Consider the following 15,835-nt stretch of genomic DNA (forward strand, 5'->3'; position numbering starts at 1 on the left):
GAGTGACATTACAAAAAAACAAGACATTGCTGTCGGGCAGAAAGCTAGAGTGTCGCACTAAGGTTGCGAGAATATCCGATCTATAAGCTCACAACGCGGTATGATGAGAACGCTTTGTGAGCTTGTAGATCTGCTATTTTCACTATTTAAAAATAAATTGAAAGTGAAAGAAAAGGTGCTTAAATGTGTTTTAGGGTTTAAAATATAAAAAAATACCGAACCCATGAAAAGGTTCGATTTTATTTATAGCGTGTGATATAACTACCGTTGTTCCCTATTGAGCTTGGTACATTTCCTGGGGCAAACCGCCCAGATCACACATGTCACACGTGTCTTCTTATTTTTTTACACTCAAAAAACGCCTGCAATGTATTGCATTTGAAACTACATTGCAGGGCACATCATGGGGTGATCACTGCTTGCCTCCAGTGAATTGTTCTATTTCATTTTTTGTTTATTTTCTGTTTATTTCGTTGCTGAGTGAGGTCAGCAAAAAACTGGGTGAAACGTGCCAATCTCAACAGGAAACAACGGTACATTGGATCCATTGGAACACAGGATCTCTCTTTTTTTTAACCTACAAGGTTTCCGCCCCACAGCGTGAACAGGCTTGGCCATCGTGTCTTACGGTCGGCAGTGATCTCGTAGGGCGAGTTGAGCCTGCCGTCTCCGCAGGGCGAGGTGCTGATGTACATGTGGAAACGAACGTTGTCTCTCAACCTGTAGCCGCACTCCTTGTGCCGCACGAATATCGACTCCTCACCGTCCCCGGGCCTTTTACTGTTGAGGGGAAAGAGAGCGATGGAGGAGGGGAAGAAGGGAGGGAAGGAAAGAAGGGAAGAAGGAAGGAAGGAATAGTTAATTGAACTATATCGTCACTGTCGGGCAGACACGTCGTATCTCCAAGTTTCAAATTTGTAAGATTTTTCACAAAGTAAAGCCCTGCTTCATCATACAAGGCCGCCACACAAAGGTAGTGAAAACAGCAGATCTACAAGCACACAACGCCTCGCACCACCGCAAGGCGTTGTGTTCTTGTAGATCGGCTGTTTTCACTAGTTTAGATCGTTTTTAAAATGATAAATACAAAATGAACGGTTTTGGACATACAAGGTTTTCACCCGACAACGACAATGTCCTTATTTAAAAAAAATATATTGATAACCGATTTCCCCCCAAAAAATATTACTTTTTGCTTTCTAATTTCTTTAAAAATAGCCTGTAGATCGGCTACTTTCGCACACCAAAATGTTTTATTTGAATTCTTTCACGTGGATTTGTTGATGCATAGTAAATAAAACAAACGATGAAAGAGAACTTTCTCTACCTCCATCTAATCGATAGAAGGATCGCTAAGAAAATAATCAATAGCTGCAGCCCTGGAAGGGACTCGGGAGGGGCGGAAAAAACAACATCATGCAGCAGTAGTAGTAAGGTGGAAACTGATGAGAAAGAGAAGGAGAAAGTGAACAGCATTCATCACAACAGAGGAGGAGGAGGAGGAGGCGGGGGGGAATGGGAGCGGCGTTCTTTTAGCCATGATGAAGTGAGGGATGGATGGAGGAGGAGATGAACACTGGCCTGCTCCCTGCCTCTCTGACCCAGCTCCATTCTCCTCCTGTCACAGAGCTGCCGGACATTACTCAGGCGCCTGTGTGTGGGTGTGTGTGTGTGTGTGTGTGTGTGTGTGTGTGTGTGTGTGTGTGTGTGTGTGTGTGTGTGTGTGTGTGTGTACACGCGCGTGTGTGTGTGCGTGCGTGCGTGCGTGCGTGTGTGCGTGCGTGCGTGCGCGTCAGTGTCGTTTCTGGCCATCCCAGCACCCTATAGTTGAGATTGCCACACAGCAGATACAAGCTCACAATCAGTGTTGTAAAAAGTACTCACATTTTATACATTTATTTTATCAATACAGCAATGTAGAAATACTCCGTTAGGGTGCCCTCACATCAAAATACCTATGAGAGTGGAATCCGCGTTCCGCCAATGCATTTCAATGAGAAGGGAGCGTTTTTTGCAGAAATCCTCTGCTGGCATGAAACCGCTTCACTCTCATTGAAATGCATTGGCGGAACGCGGATTCCACTCTCAGGTACTTTGGTGTGAGGGCACCCTTACAAGTAAAAGTCCAGAATTCAAAATGTACTTGAGTAAAAGTATGAAAGTATTGGCATCAAAATGTACTTAAAGTAAGAAAAGTAAAAGTACAAAATGTTTGAAAATAGCAGATCTACAAGATCACAACGCGTCACATTCAAATAGCCAAGGGATAAAATAAGGCTAAAGTGGTTAATGTATGTTTTTTTTACATTATAATGTATATCTGCAAAGTAACTAGTAACTAAAGTTTTCAAATAAATGTAGTGGAGTAAAAGTACAACATTTGGATCCGAGATGTAGTGAAGTAGAAGTAAAAGTATTGGAATTTGGAAATACTCAAGTAAAGTACACCTACCTCAAAGTTGTACTTAAGCACAGTACTTAAGTAAATGTACTTCAGGTTCAGGTTTATCAGGTTCAGGTTTATTAGTCAAATGCATATCCATACAGGTATAGACATACAATGAAATGCTTGTGCCAGGAGCACTCTCAGCCTTATTACACACAAAAAAACAAGACAACAACAGGTCACCCAGGACAACCCAAAAACAACAAAACAACCATACAGTGTAACAGTGTACAGTTTAAAAACTGCGTATATTGCACATGACTACCTACGTCTCGCTTCCATCTCTTCGTTAAGCATCCTGATTGCTTGAGCATAAAAACTATTACTGAAACGGGTGGTGTGAGATTTGATGCTCTGGTAACGTTTTTTGGATGGGAGGAGATAGAACAGGGAATGGGCGGGATGACAGCTGTCCTTTAAGATGTTCTCTGTCTTTTTCTTACAGCGTGTGTTATAGATTGTGTGTAGCTGTGGTAATTCTGTGGCAATGATTTTGGCAGCTCTCTTCACAATTCTCTGTAACTGTGTACTGTCTTGAACAGTCACGTTACCAAACCACACTGTGATGCATCCTGTCAAAACACTTTCTATGGTACAGCGATAGAAATTAACAAGAGCCTTGGTGCTCAGGCCAAATCTCCTGAGGCGCCTCAGAAAGTACAATCGCTGCTGCGCTTTCATAAGGATACCTTCGCTGTTTTGAGACCATGTGAGTGAGTTTGTTATGTGAACACCCAGGAATTTGAAACTGTCCACTATGTCTACAGGTGAACCATTTATGGTTAAGGGACTGTGATTGACTTTAGACTTCCTAAAGTCAACGATGATCTCTTTTGTTTTACTAACATTTAGAGAGAGATTGTTATTCTGGCACCATAGGGTTAGCTCTTCAATTTCCCTCCTATAGGCCCTCTCATCATCGTTGGATATTAGTCCTATAACCGTGGTGTCATCTGCAAATTTGAGAATAGAATTATTGCCACACCTGGCAACACAATCATAGGTGAACAGACTATACAACAAGGGACTGAGGCAGCAGCCCTGGGGCGCTCCAGTCCTGGTCAATATCTTAGATGAATGCTTGTTCCCTATTCGTACAGATTGTGGCCTGCCTGTCAAAAAGTCAAAAAGCCAGTTGCAGATACTACTGCCAAGACCAAGACCCCTGAGTTTCAACACAAGCTTAGATGGTACAATCGTGTTAAAGGCAGAGCTATAATCTATGAAGAGTAGTCTGACATAAGAGTTCCTTTTCTCCAGATGTTTCAAGGCAATGTGTAGTGCGAGAGAAATAGCATCATCGACTGATCTATTAGCACAGTATGCAAACTGTAATGGATCAGTATTGGCAGGGATAATGTGCGTTATATGTGATATAACCATTTTTTCCAAACACTTCATAAGAACAGAGGTCAAAGCCACAGGGCGATAATCATTAAGACAGGCGACAGGTTTTTTCTTTGCTATGGGTACAATTATGGTTTCCTTGAAACACAACGGTACCACACACAATGACAGGGACATATTAAAAATGTCAGTAAAGACTCCCGAAAGCTGGTCGAAACACAACTTAAGGACACGTGAGGCAATCCCGTCAGGGCCGGCCGCCTTATGAGTCCCAACTCTTTTAAAAGTTTTACTCACATCTCGTTGTGTCACCTGCAGCTCCACCGCACCGGGTGTTCCCCGCACCGGTGTAACTGGGTCCGTGTTGTGAGTTTCAAAGCGGAAAATGTACTTAGCTACTTTATACCACTGCTAACAATGTGTCACGCTACGACGCTTACAGTATATGCTATTTTTCAGCTATTGCAGTTATTTTCAGCGATGTCCTAAAATGTACATTTATCATTGAAAAACAAACCTGTGTACAGTATGTGTGCATGCGTGCGTGCATGCCTGTATTACTACTGTATATTTATGAGGCTCAAATGTCCTCACAAGCATAGTAGAATTTATTTATGGGTTAAAACCAAACAACAACAACAGAAAAACCTTGCTCATTGGTACATTAAAGGCTAGTATGAGCTGATGAGATTAGAACCATCCACTGCACTAGGGCCGATTCCCTCACTGATTTCATCTTTCCAGGGCAAGGAGGACATGACAGACTACACTGTAACATTAAAAGTGAACTGAACTGGGAGACCTTTATGGGTCCATTTTCACACGCTCACAGTTGAACGAACACTCAGGATCTCAGCGCCTGCCTAGACACGTCCGTATGGCTCAGCTTGTTAGCACTCATGTACTGCACACACATGTGTCGGTTTGTGGACTTGAATCTCAAACATTAAACGTGTCGTTACAAAATCCCTTTCAGAATTAGATGGTTGAAACCAGAGTATGGGAAATGAATCGGGTGGAACAAATTACTTACACTCTAAGACTCCAATCGGATTTGTTCATTAAAAGATGGAATCCGGCCGCACCAATTTTAATACAGTAAACCATTCTTGTTCCCCCACACCTAAATAACGGACATATATTGTATTTCTATCCTTCCCCAGGCCCTCCGATGCATTCCCACATAGGCTCCTTTTCCCTATCATAATATGTGCACATAATATTCTACTGTGCTGCCCAATGTTCTACTGTACTGTTTGTCACCCTGATTGATTTTATATACTGTATGTAAATCGATACGCTTCTGGACCTGTGCTTTTTTGTTTGTTTGTTTTGTTTTTACTGCCTTGTTCCATGGATCTTTTGTTTTATTTATTTTTTTCATATATGTTCGGTGTACAGCTGAAAAAGAAAAAAAGAGAAAAAAAGAGGAAAAAACAACAGTTGTGAAAATATGTTTTGATAACTCTGTACAAGTTGCCTAAACTGAATAAAAACAAAGTTAAAAAAAAAAAAAAAAATCCCTTTCAGTGCAACATTCTTCGCTGTCAGGAAGAAACCTTGTCCAAAACCTTTAATTTTCAAGAAATGGAAATAAGTATGCAATTGCATCCAATGTAGTTATTGCGACTGAAGGTCGCATTTACCCTGAAAAACCTTGTCACTTGAGTGACCTTCCTTCCTTCCTTCCTTCCTTCCTTCCTTCCTTCCTTCCTTCCTTCCTTCCTTCCTTCCTTCCTTCCTTCTGTAACCTTCCTTCTGTACAGGGAGTGATGTCAGTGTGATGTCAGCGAGTTGTGACATCACTTCCTGTACGAGGCGGCTACACGAAAGACTAAAAAAAGAGAAGGATACACAAGACTAAGAAAGACAAAAAAAGAGAAGTATAAAAAAAAAAAAAAGGAGGAGGAGGATAAAGATACCAAAAGGAGAGAGAAGAAAGGGTGGATGAGGTACAATGTGTCTCAGAAAAGAAAATGTAACAAGGAGGTGGCAACGGGGCGGCTAGATAAAGTTATTAGGCCTGGATCCGACTTTAAGTCGACGCACAGGATTCCAGAAGTGTAGCGCTTATTCGCTCTTGTATCAAACTGGTACTCGAAATGTTCTTAGAATGTAATATATATTTTCTAAAGTAAATATGGGGGCGGCTGTGAAAAAAAGAAAATAATAAAAAAGAAAAAAGGAGGAGGAGGATAAAGATACCAAAAGGAGAGAGAAGAAAGGGTGGATGAGGTACAATGTGTGGTATCCTCCTTGTCAAGCTCGACGTTGGGCATTTGGACCTATACATGGAGAAATGGAGAGAACCTGTTTGGCCTAAACATGGAGATGTGGTACAGAATGACTCATATATGGGCATAAAAAGTATGTCATGTGACATCATTTCCTGTACAGACATTCAGACAGACAGCCTTTGACTCCGGCCTAACAATGGCTACTGTCTATGACGGTAGTCCCATATGACATGATGGACTGGACTATCTCCATATATAGTGTTCTCCACATCTCCATGTTTAGGCCCTATCGCTCACACCCTAGGTGGGGTTGGCGATAGGGCCTTTCTGTGTGGAGTTTGCATGTTCTCCCCGTGTCTCCTAGGGTTGGTACCCTCACAAAAACATGAACAAACTCCCCCCAGAATGACAACAACTAGAATCGTCAGAGAAACGCTGTGGTTGGCCAGAGAGTCAAGAATTGGCGCGACCTCGCCCTTTAGGGTGAGGTCGCATGTCACCCTGAGGTCGCATTCCACCCTCAGGTGTCTTACTAGTTAGTATTATGTCATAGGCCCAGGCCCGGATTTATATGACATGAGGCCCCTGGGCAAGGGGAAATAAAGAGGCCCTCATGCGCTCGCAAAAATTCCACCTCCGGTCCACCTGACCACACCATGAACTCACCTCCGGACCGGCCCGTGCATAATCTGACTGTGTATCCTCATTGGCTCATTGGAAGGGTCTAAAGCGGATACAGAAGTGGGGTGTGTGTGCATGTGTGTAGCCTATGTGTGTGGAAAGTACCGGATACATAGAGTGGGCGGGCTTTAGACTGCACTAAGCTTTCAGAGCAGCTACATGCAGTGCGGCCAGCAGAGAAGAAGAAATGTTATTACCATAATAAAACGAAATGTACAGTAACTAAACACAAATATCACTTTATTTGGATTACAATACTTTAAAATGTCATAATTATTATTATTATTATTATTTATTTTTATTTATTTATTTCGGAGGCCCCCCCTCCCCCTGAGGCCCCCGGGCACGTGCCCACCCTTGCCCAATGGTAAGTCCGGCCCTGCATAATAGGCTTTTCACTGGTTCAATATTTATAAAACCCATTGACATTCTCAACCACTTCCAGTGGTCACTTGCAAAAAATGGCGTTCTACAATTTTGCGACTTCATGTGCTATTCCTGCTGCTTTTGTGTGACACTGTTGGACACTGTGGAAGTACAGCATTAATCTATGAGAAAAGAAAACATGAAAAAGACAAGGAAGATGGCATTCATTTAGAAACAAATGTGAAGAATGGAGATACGAGGTTAAACCTAACCCGACAGCGACGATATGCACTATATTCACTCTCTGAGCTGCTCAATGAAAAACCCCAGCATAGCTATGTGGAGCCATGTGTAGGCTGTCAACACAGCTAAACATACGGTATGTTTGTGTGTGCGTTTGTGCGCGCGTGCATCTGCATGAAATGAGTTCAGTAATACCCATCTCCCAGTATGCATTTTTTCCACTGTACCTGCCTCCTAATCTGTGTAATGCAGTGGTCTCCTGTGCACACCCAACTTTCAGCAAGAACTCCACCGGTGTCAGGGGACAGCCATGACTAATTCCTTGACTCCCGAATGCTTCCATTGCATAAGCATTAAGCATTTTATTATGCCGCGGAGCCTCCCTGGGAAAACTCAACAGCAAGGCTGATTCATCAGATTAGCGGCTAGAAAGTGGAGCTCCTTGAATGTCATATTTGCATACACAGCACTGACTTTTTGTCTTTAGACAATGCCTGGTGGCAGACGGGGAGACTTTCGCGGCAGAGCAAAATGGCTAATGGCAGGGGAGATAAGTCTTAATGAAATGTGTCCCAGGCTGGTGAAACGGTCCTAATGTCGCCAGTTTTAAAACGGCAGAAAAGTGAGAAAATGAAGTCAAAGTCGTTTTTTGTATTTTTCGTTTTTTTCAAATTCACACAAGTTCGAATTTATAACAAGGGTTTCGTGTCAAAAGATAGTTGTTTTAAGGTACTACAATGGCTAGTTTTATTTGTTAAAATAGGCTGCTTTTGGAAGAATCTGTACGTGGTTTTTGGGGGGAGGAGAGATAGCGCTCTGAGAACTCATTGTCTCGTATTTCAGGCTTTGAGCACCGCCCATACAGTGTCAGTGGTGCATCTGGTTCTAGTGTGTAAACACATCTCAGTGACTAACTTCATCTCGCTAATGTTATTGGTTTGCAGAAGACAGTATTCTGGAAGGATTTATTTTTTGATTTATACGTCGTGATCTGACTGAGTCACTATCGGGCACACAGAGACGCAGCGATGATGTCTTCTCGTAATGGAACAGTCGGCGCTAATGGGAAGCTAACGCTATACAGCGTATCTCACAACTCAGCCTGTCGTCTGTGGTAAAACATTGAGCCCCGCCGCTCACGAACGCTTCTTACCTTTTGTGAACATTCTGTCCAAAAAGTAAAGGTCCTATACACTTCTCTCAACTGTTTACTTTTCAAGCGTGGAAGAAAATCCAATCAGCGTGTTGAAATAAAGAGTTTATATCGCTCATGTTGTCAGCCGGTGCATTATTTTCCCCTCTATTATTCGTTGTGTCTATACCACGTGACCAGGGGAGGTAGCATGTAAAAAACAAAGGACCGGCTGACAAAATGAGCGATATAAACTTTATTTCAACAAGCTGATTCGAATTTCTTCCACGCTTATGAAGTAAACAGATGAGAGACCGGCATAGGACCTTTACTTTTTGGATATAATGTTCACAAAAGGCAAGAAGCGTTCGAGAACGGCGGGGCTTTGTTATACTACAGACTAGTGGCTGACCTGCGAGATACACAATAGCGTTAGCTTCACGCAGTTAGCAGTGGCTAACGGCTAACGTTAGCTAGCGCTAGCTTCAGGCAAACGCAGGCATCTATTGTTGTTGTTGCTCTTCTACAAGCTCACAACGCGGGCAGTTAAGCCTGTCAGAACCGTCAGATTATCCTTCTGACTTAAGTTACACAAACACTGATGAGTGATGATGTTACATGTATAGCACAGTCGCACAGTTAGCGGCTAACTGTGCGACACCGTAACTCGTGACCTATCGAAATTGGTCGCTGCCGGCTAACTGTTAGCCGGCAGCGACCAATTTCGATAGGTCACGAGTTACGGTGTTGCGCACGTGCATCCCATCCCCGTAGAGCAACGTGGGCTGATGAAAACTGGTGCCCCATAGAACTTTGTGACTTTGTGGTTAATGTATGTTCTGGACTATTAAAATCAAAATCTACAAAGCAATAACTAAGTTTAAAACATACATAAACCACTTTAGCCCTATGTTATACCAAGGCTATTTGAAAATAGCCGATCTACAAGCTCACAACGCATTGCGGTGCGACGGTTGTGAGCTTGTAGATCTGCTATTTTCAAACATTTTTTACTTTTGGTACTTTAAGTACATTTGGATACCAATACTTTTGCTCTTTTACTCAAGTACATTTTTAATTCTGGACTTTTACTTGTAACAGAGTGATTCTACATTGCAGTATTGATACTTTTACTTAATTATAAAATGAAGGTACTTTTGTAATACACTATTTTAGTGAAAAATAAAAACTACAAAAAGAAGAAAATGACAGGATGAGCATATAAGGAGGGGAGGAGGTAGAAAAGACCACTGGCCACTATTTCTGACATGGCTGCAAGCACTATAGCACAATATATTACCACAGGTCTACTACTAAATAGTAGTTTTAAATAATTGTAGTAAATAAAAGTAAATTTGAAGTTGACAGCTATACCACTGTGGGGGTGGTTTGACTTGGGGGGAGTGATTTAGGGGTGTAGACAAGTACCTATTGTCCCTCCCATTGTCACACCCACTATTGGCTACCCAGAGGTGAGAAAATGTTCCTGGCATTCAAATGGATTTTTAAGCACTTTGGGCTTTATGGTGCAACAAGTTTAAAATGTCCATAACTTCTTCAAATAAGCTCCTATTTCAACAAATGATACATCATATGAAAGCTTAGATTCTGTACTTGGATAATCTGTACAAAAAAGAAAAATGAGCATGCAGACATAAGGAACAAAGTACCAGACCTAGTCACAAATGACCAAACAAAATGCCACAACTGGCATAATCTGCACTCATGGGAAAGGACGAGGAAGACAATGATGAGGTTGCGGTGTATGTGACATTAACCTCCTTCCCACCTGTATTCTCATTAAGCTAAAGAAGCGTAGCCACCTCCACACACACACACGCACACACACGCGCGCACACACACACACACACACACACACACACACACACACACACACACACACACACACACACACACACACACACACACACACACACACACACACACACACACACACACACACACAGGAGGAGAAGGAGAACATATACAGGTATGATACAACCTGGATAAAGAGTCAATCTCACAGATATTTACAAGATCCTAAAGTGCAGGCAGACTCCGGATGGATCAGGCCAGGTAATATCAGGTTTGTATTAAGATCTGTATTGTACAAGTGTGTAGACCTGCTAGTAAGTATAAGAGTAAGTATAAAATTGGGAAATCACATCTCCAACCCTTAAACCTATAACCTTACTAGTCTTTTCCAATTGTAAACCTTAGGACAACTTTGTTTTTTTACAACAAGGGTTCATATTTTAGATTGTAATTAGAGAAAAGAAAAGATGAGTGCTTTCTATTGTTTTAGATATTTTAGTATTTTGATTTCAGTGGGGGCATGCGTACCGGCAATTTCTTTATTACTATTTACACCAGCCCCCATAAGTCACATCTGCCCATGAAAGATTGCGGTGCATCTTGGGAATGGGCTTATTGTGTCTAAAAAGACATATTTAGCCACTTGCATGCATGCCCCCAACCTGGGGGCAAGCATGCAAATCAAAATTAAAATCACTAAAACGATAGAAAGAAGTAAATATTTTCTTTTCTCTAACAATATACATTTTTTTTCATGGAATCCAGAATCAATTATGAAGGATACATGTATCATGGTAAAAAAAAAGCAAAAAAAAAAAAAAGCTGTCCTTTAGCCTAACTGTAAAATCGAGTTAGGTAGACAGTTAGCTCTACAAGCTCTACACACTGTGAGCTTGTATATCAGCTATTTTCAAAAATGTTGAAAACCCAAATCTTGTATGGAGGTCCTTAGCCCCAAAATATGATGGGGGTCAATGGTCAAATACATAATTATGGGTGTGGGTCCCTGACAACCACTGACCTTATGAAGAGCTCCAGTTGGGAGTAGATGAAGCGGAGCAGAGCTCTCCTGGCGGTCACCTCGGCATGAGAGTCGTTGACCACCTGGCCCTGGTCGCTCAGGTATTCTCCGTTGATGCACTTAGTGCCCGTAGACAGAGCTACCACCTGGGCATGCCTCAGGTCCACACCTAGTGAACAATGCACGCACGCACGCACACACGCACACACAAACACAGAGAAAGGGGAATATATATGATAAAACCTAGGATAAAGCCAGTCAATCTCACAGATATTACAAGATCCTAAAGTCAGGCAGACTCCGGGGATCAGGTCAGTTAATATCAACAAGCCATTTCATTCAGAGGTGACGAAGAAGAGAAGAGAAGAGAAGAGAAGAGAAGAGAAGAGAAGAGAAGAGAAGAGAAGAGAAGAGAAGAGAAGAGAGGAGGGCTCTGCATGCTTCAGCATCGCTCCGTCCTCTCTCCTCCAGCGCGCTCCGCTCGGCTCCCCACCGCCACAAATCTCTCCCATCGCCTCAGAAAAAGTCAGGCTTGACTGGCCGCTGGCAGACCTGCGGGCGACACGGGCTCAGCGCATGAGCTTTTATCAGCCTCTGCCCAGATGGCACAGCAGCCGCGCAGGCCCTGACACCTCCACTGATGAGGAGAGCAGACCAGCGGAGGGGAGGGGAGGGGAGGAGAATGTGGGAGAGAGGATGGGAGGGGAGGAGGTGAGGTGGCCAGGGTACGGGCTGCATGGGCTCAGGTGGAGAAAGGGAGGAATGGGGAAGAATGACAAAATGGAGGTCCGGAGGAAACAGTCTGGGTTAAAGGGATATAATAGTTCACACCAACTCTTTTATTCCCCCTATCAAATTACTCCATTTGCACAGGAAGGCTTGTATTCATGGCCTTTTTTTTGTTGTTGTTGCCATCCTGATCCAATATTCCAATATTTAATTAACTGAAGTAAATAGGATGTCACAGCAAAACTATATATAAACATAATTCATGAACATTAAATTGATTTAAATAATATAGTTTTGCTCTTGCAAAAGATTGGTAGATATTTACAGTAGTTCAATTAATTAAATTTCATAATGCGAGAAAAACAAAAAAGACCACAAATTCAAGGCTTCATGGACTGAGTTAATTGATAGGAAGCCAGCAATGGTGGGGTGGCTCTGACGGAGCCAATGTCACAAGGATGGTCGGGCAGTTTCTCTGCAGTGCTTCTGAAACAATACCAGTGACATGTTGACTACAGCGGTTTGCGACCGCGCTGCCGAACCGAACAACACCCTGCACGGCTAGCCTGGGATGGGGCCAGGTGCCCTGTCCAAAGAGACAATGCACATGGAAGTGCGCTTCCACACTCTCTTAAAAGTCAACAAGCGAACAAAAAAAACTAAAACACTGGTGTTCTGCCCTCTAATGGCAAGGTGTTTCCAGAGCCACCTACTGGCCATTCAATTTATGTTATTGAACAGGTGTTCTGTATTGCCCTTATTAGAAGAGGCACACAGGTGCTCTTAATTAGGTATGTGCTCTGAAGTTCCTCAGTTCAGTTCACCATTTCTTGTTGAGCAGTCGACATCATTGTCTGTAAGTGGGAATCTTTCCTTTTTCTTTTACTCATGTCAGGAGGCTGTAGTTTCTGATTTGAATGCAACATTGTAGATGAGTGAATTTCATGCATATTTGATTTATTCAACTTTTGCTGTGGATTATTAAGATTTTCACTGTGTAGATCAGGTGTTTGTTGGTTTGTTACAGCCTGTCATTTTCTTTCTTTCTTCATAGTTTTACCCCATTACTTGATGATGTGCAAGTGTGACAATAAAACACAGGAGCTTGGACGCTACTTCCTGACTCCCATGTCATTTTGAAAAGGAGTTTGGCTGACTGTCTAACTATGTACACTAACATGTAGCGAGGACAGAACAGTAAAAAGACAAGACCGCAGCTGAACAACAAGCATTATAGTGCAACACAAAGCAGCCATGTCCAATCAGAACGATCAAGATGAGAAGAATAGTATTGGCTCGAGGAGAACACGCTCATCTCAAATGTCAGTCAGTTCTGCAGCAGCTCGAGCACGTGCTAAAGCCGAAGCAGCACAGGCTCGTGTTTCTTTTGCCACAAAGGAGCTGGAAATTAAGAAAGAAAAGGTCCGACTGGAAGCAGAGGCTGCAACTTTGGACGCCACACTGGTAGCTCTACATGTGGAGGAAGAAGCAGCAGCTGCTAATGCTGAAGCAGAGATACTGGAAGCTGCCGCAGCAGAGGAGGAAGATCGCCGCAGCAGTTTTCGGAGCGCTCCATCACGCCAAAGCATTCACAGCCGGACAAGCGATTATGTCCAGGAGCAAGCTAGGATAAAATCAAGTGCACTTTCTCCAATGTCATTGTACGAGAACCCAGGATCATCACCACCAGCCCAACATGAGGTTACTCAGGTGAATCATTCACGCTGCGACAATGATGCCCAATTCTCTGTTATTGATGAGTGGACATTTGGAGAAGAGTTCAAATTGTCCCCGTCTAACCCATTTATACCTGTGTCCCAATCTATGGCTACCGATTGCTTCGACAGTAACAATGCCAATGCCCAACACAGCATCAATCAAACCCAGACACAGCCCAAAGTGACGAAGAGCAAACCATCATTTCTGACTCCCATCCAGATGATGTCCAACGTGATGATGAGCAAGCCGTCACAACAGACTCCCAATCAGTCACAGTCCAATGTTACAAAGATTAAGCAGTGTCCCACCCAGTCACCGTCAAAGGTGACAGTCAGCAAACCAGCCTCACAGCCTTCCCAACTTGATCACACTCGAACACCTCATGCACAGACTCCGAACATGACAGACTTTGCACAATATCTAGCTCGCAGAGAACTTGTAAATACAGGGCTCACAAAATTTGATGACAGGCCAGAGAGCTTTAGAGCATGGCAATCATCCTTCTACAATGCTACTGTTGGCTTGGGCTTGAGTGCTAGTGAGGAGTTAGATCTGTTGTCATCATGGCTCGGAAAGGAATCATCAGTACACGCCCACAGGATCCGGTCTGTGTACATCAATGATCCTTACACAGCCCTTAGAATGGTCTGGGCAAGGCTTAGAGAGTGTTACTGTGCCCCAGAGGTAATAGAGCAAGCCCTCTTTAGTAAGCTAGACAATTTCCCTAAAATAGGTAACAGAGATTACTCCAAACTTAGAGAGCTCGGAGTTGGCGGCAGCCAAAGCAGATGGATACCTACCTGGGCTGGGTTATTTAGATAATCCCCGTGGCATAAACCCAATTGTAGATAAGTTGCCCCACTCTCTCCAAGAGAAATGGATTTCTGTAGGCTCAAAATTCAAAGAAGACAACAGGTGCTTCCCCCCATTTTCTTTCTTTGCAGATTTTATTTACAGAGAAGCCCAAATTAGAAACGATCCTGACTTTGCCTTGTCCAGCTTCAGTAGTGGACCCTCAAAGTATGAGAAATCCATGTCAGGGTATGTAAGCACGAGAATGCCCATATCTGTGCACAAGACGGATTTAGCTGCAAACACGGACTCCAGTACAGATGAAGAAAAGAAGGAAGAGGATCCTGGAAAACAATGCCCTATCCACCATAAGCCTCATTCACTTGCAAAATGCAGAGGCTTCAGAAACCAGACCATTGAGGAACGCACAGCCTACCTCAAGGACAGGGGGATATGTTTTCGCTGTTGTGCATCTGTTTCACACATTGCAAGAGACTGTAGGTCAGTGCTCAGATGTAGGGAGTGTGACAGCGTACATCACAGCACAGCTATGCACCCAAGTCCTGCCTCTGAAACGAGTAAGCCACCTATTGAAGAGCCTCAGCCTGATGAGGAAAACGGAACCTCAAACACTGCACCATCAGTGAGCTCCTTATGCACTGAAGTATGCGGTCACAGTTTAACGGGACAGTCGTGTTCCAAAATATGTCTTGTGAAGGTCTATCCACAAGGGCAGCGTGACCGTGCGGTAAATACATATGCCATAATCGATGACCAAAGTAACCGGTCACTCGCACGACCAGACCTTTTCAACATATTTGGCATTAAGAGCAGTCGAGCCCCTTACTCATTGAGAACCTGTGCTGGACATTTGGAGATGGTGGGAAGAAAGGCAGAAGGGTTCTGTGTGGAAGCAATCAATGGAGGGGTGGCTATAAACTTACCACCACTGATAGAATGCAGCGAAATCCCGAACAACCGATTGGAGATACCAACACCTGAGGCAGCGCTCCACCACGCCCATCTAAAGCTCATAGCACCACACATCCCAGCATTGGACCCAAAGGCACAAATACTCCTCCTCCTAGGGAGGGATGTTGTGAGGGTGCATAAAGCAAGAGCCCAAATTAATGGGCCTCACGATGCCCCCTTCGCCCTAAGATTGGACTTGGGTTGGGTGTTAGTGGGGGATGTTTGCCTGGTCAAAGTCCCTAAGCCTGAAGTACGTACCTTCAAGACAAATGTGTTGGAGAGCAGGAAGCCATCTTTCCTCAATCCCTGCCCATGTCACGTCCGCATGCGAGAGA

At 43.4% G+C, this 15,835-nt stretch overlaps 1 protein-coding gene across 1 annotated transcript in view; it reads right to left on the minus strand.

The window, feature by feature from the left end:
• Positions 1–15,835, minus strand: part of LOC308307102 (double-stranded RNA-specific editase B2-like) — a gene marked incomplete at both ends in the record, with an annotated part of 332,552 nt that overhangs the window by 43,228 nt on the left and 273,489 nt on the right. Inside the window, 2 exons of the mRNA XM_080752237.1 lie at positions 629–780; positions 11,289–11,457. Of these exons, the coding sequence (XP_080608363.1) occupies positions 629–780; positions 11,289–11,457 (321 nt within the window). The remainder of the gene's footprint in view (positions 1–628; positions 781–11,288; positions 11,458–15,835) is intronic.

Source organism: Nannobrachium achirus (assembly GCF_963921795.1).
Source record: "Nannobrachium achirus genome assembly, chromosome: 21".
NCBI classification, from domain to species: Eukaryota; Metazoa; Chordata; class Actinopteri; order Myctophiformes; family Myctophidae; genus Nannobrachium; species Nannobrachium achirus.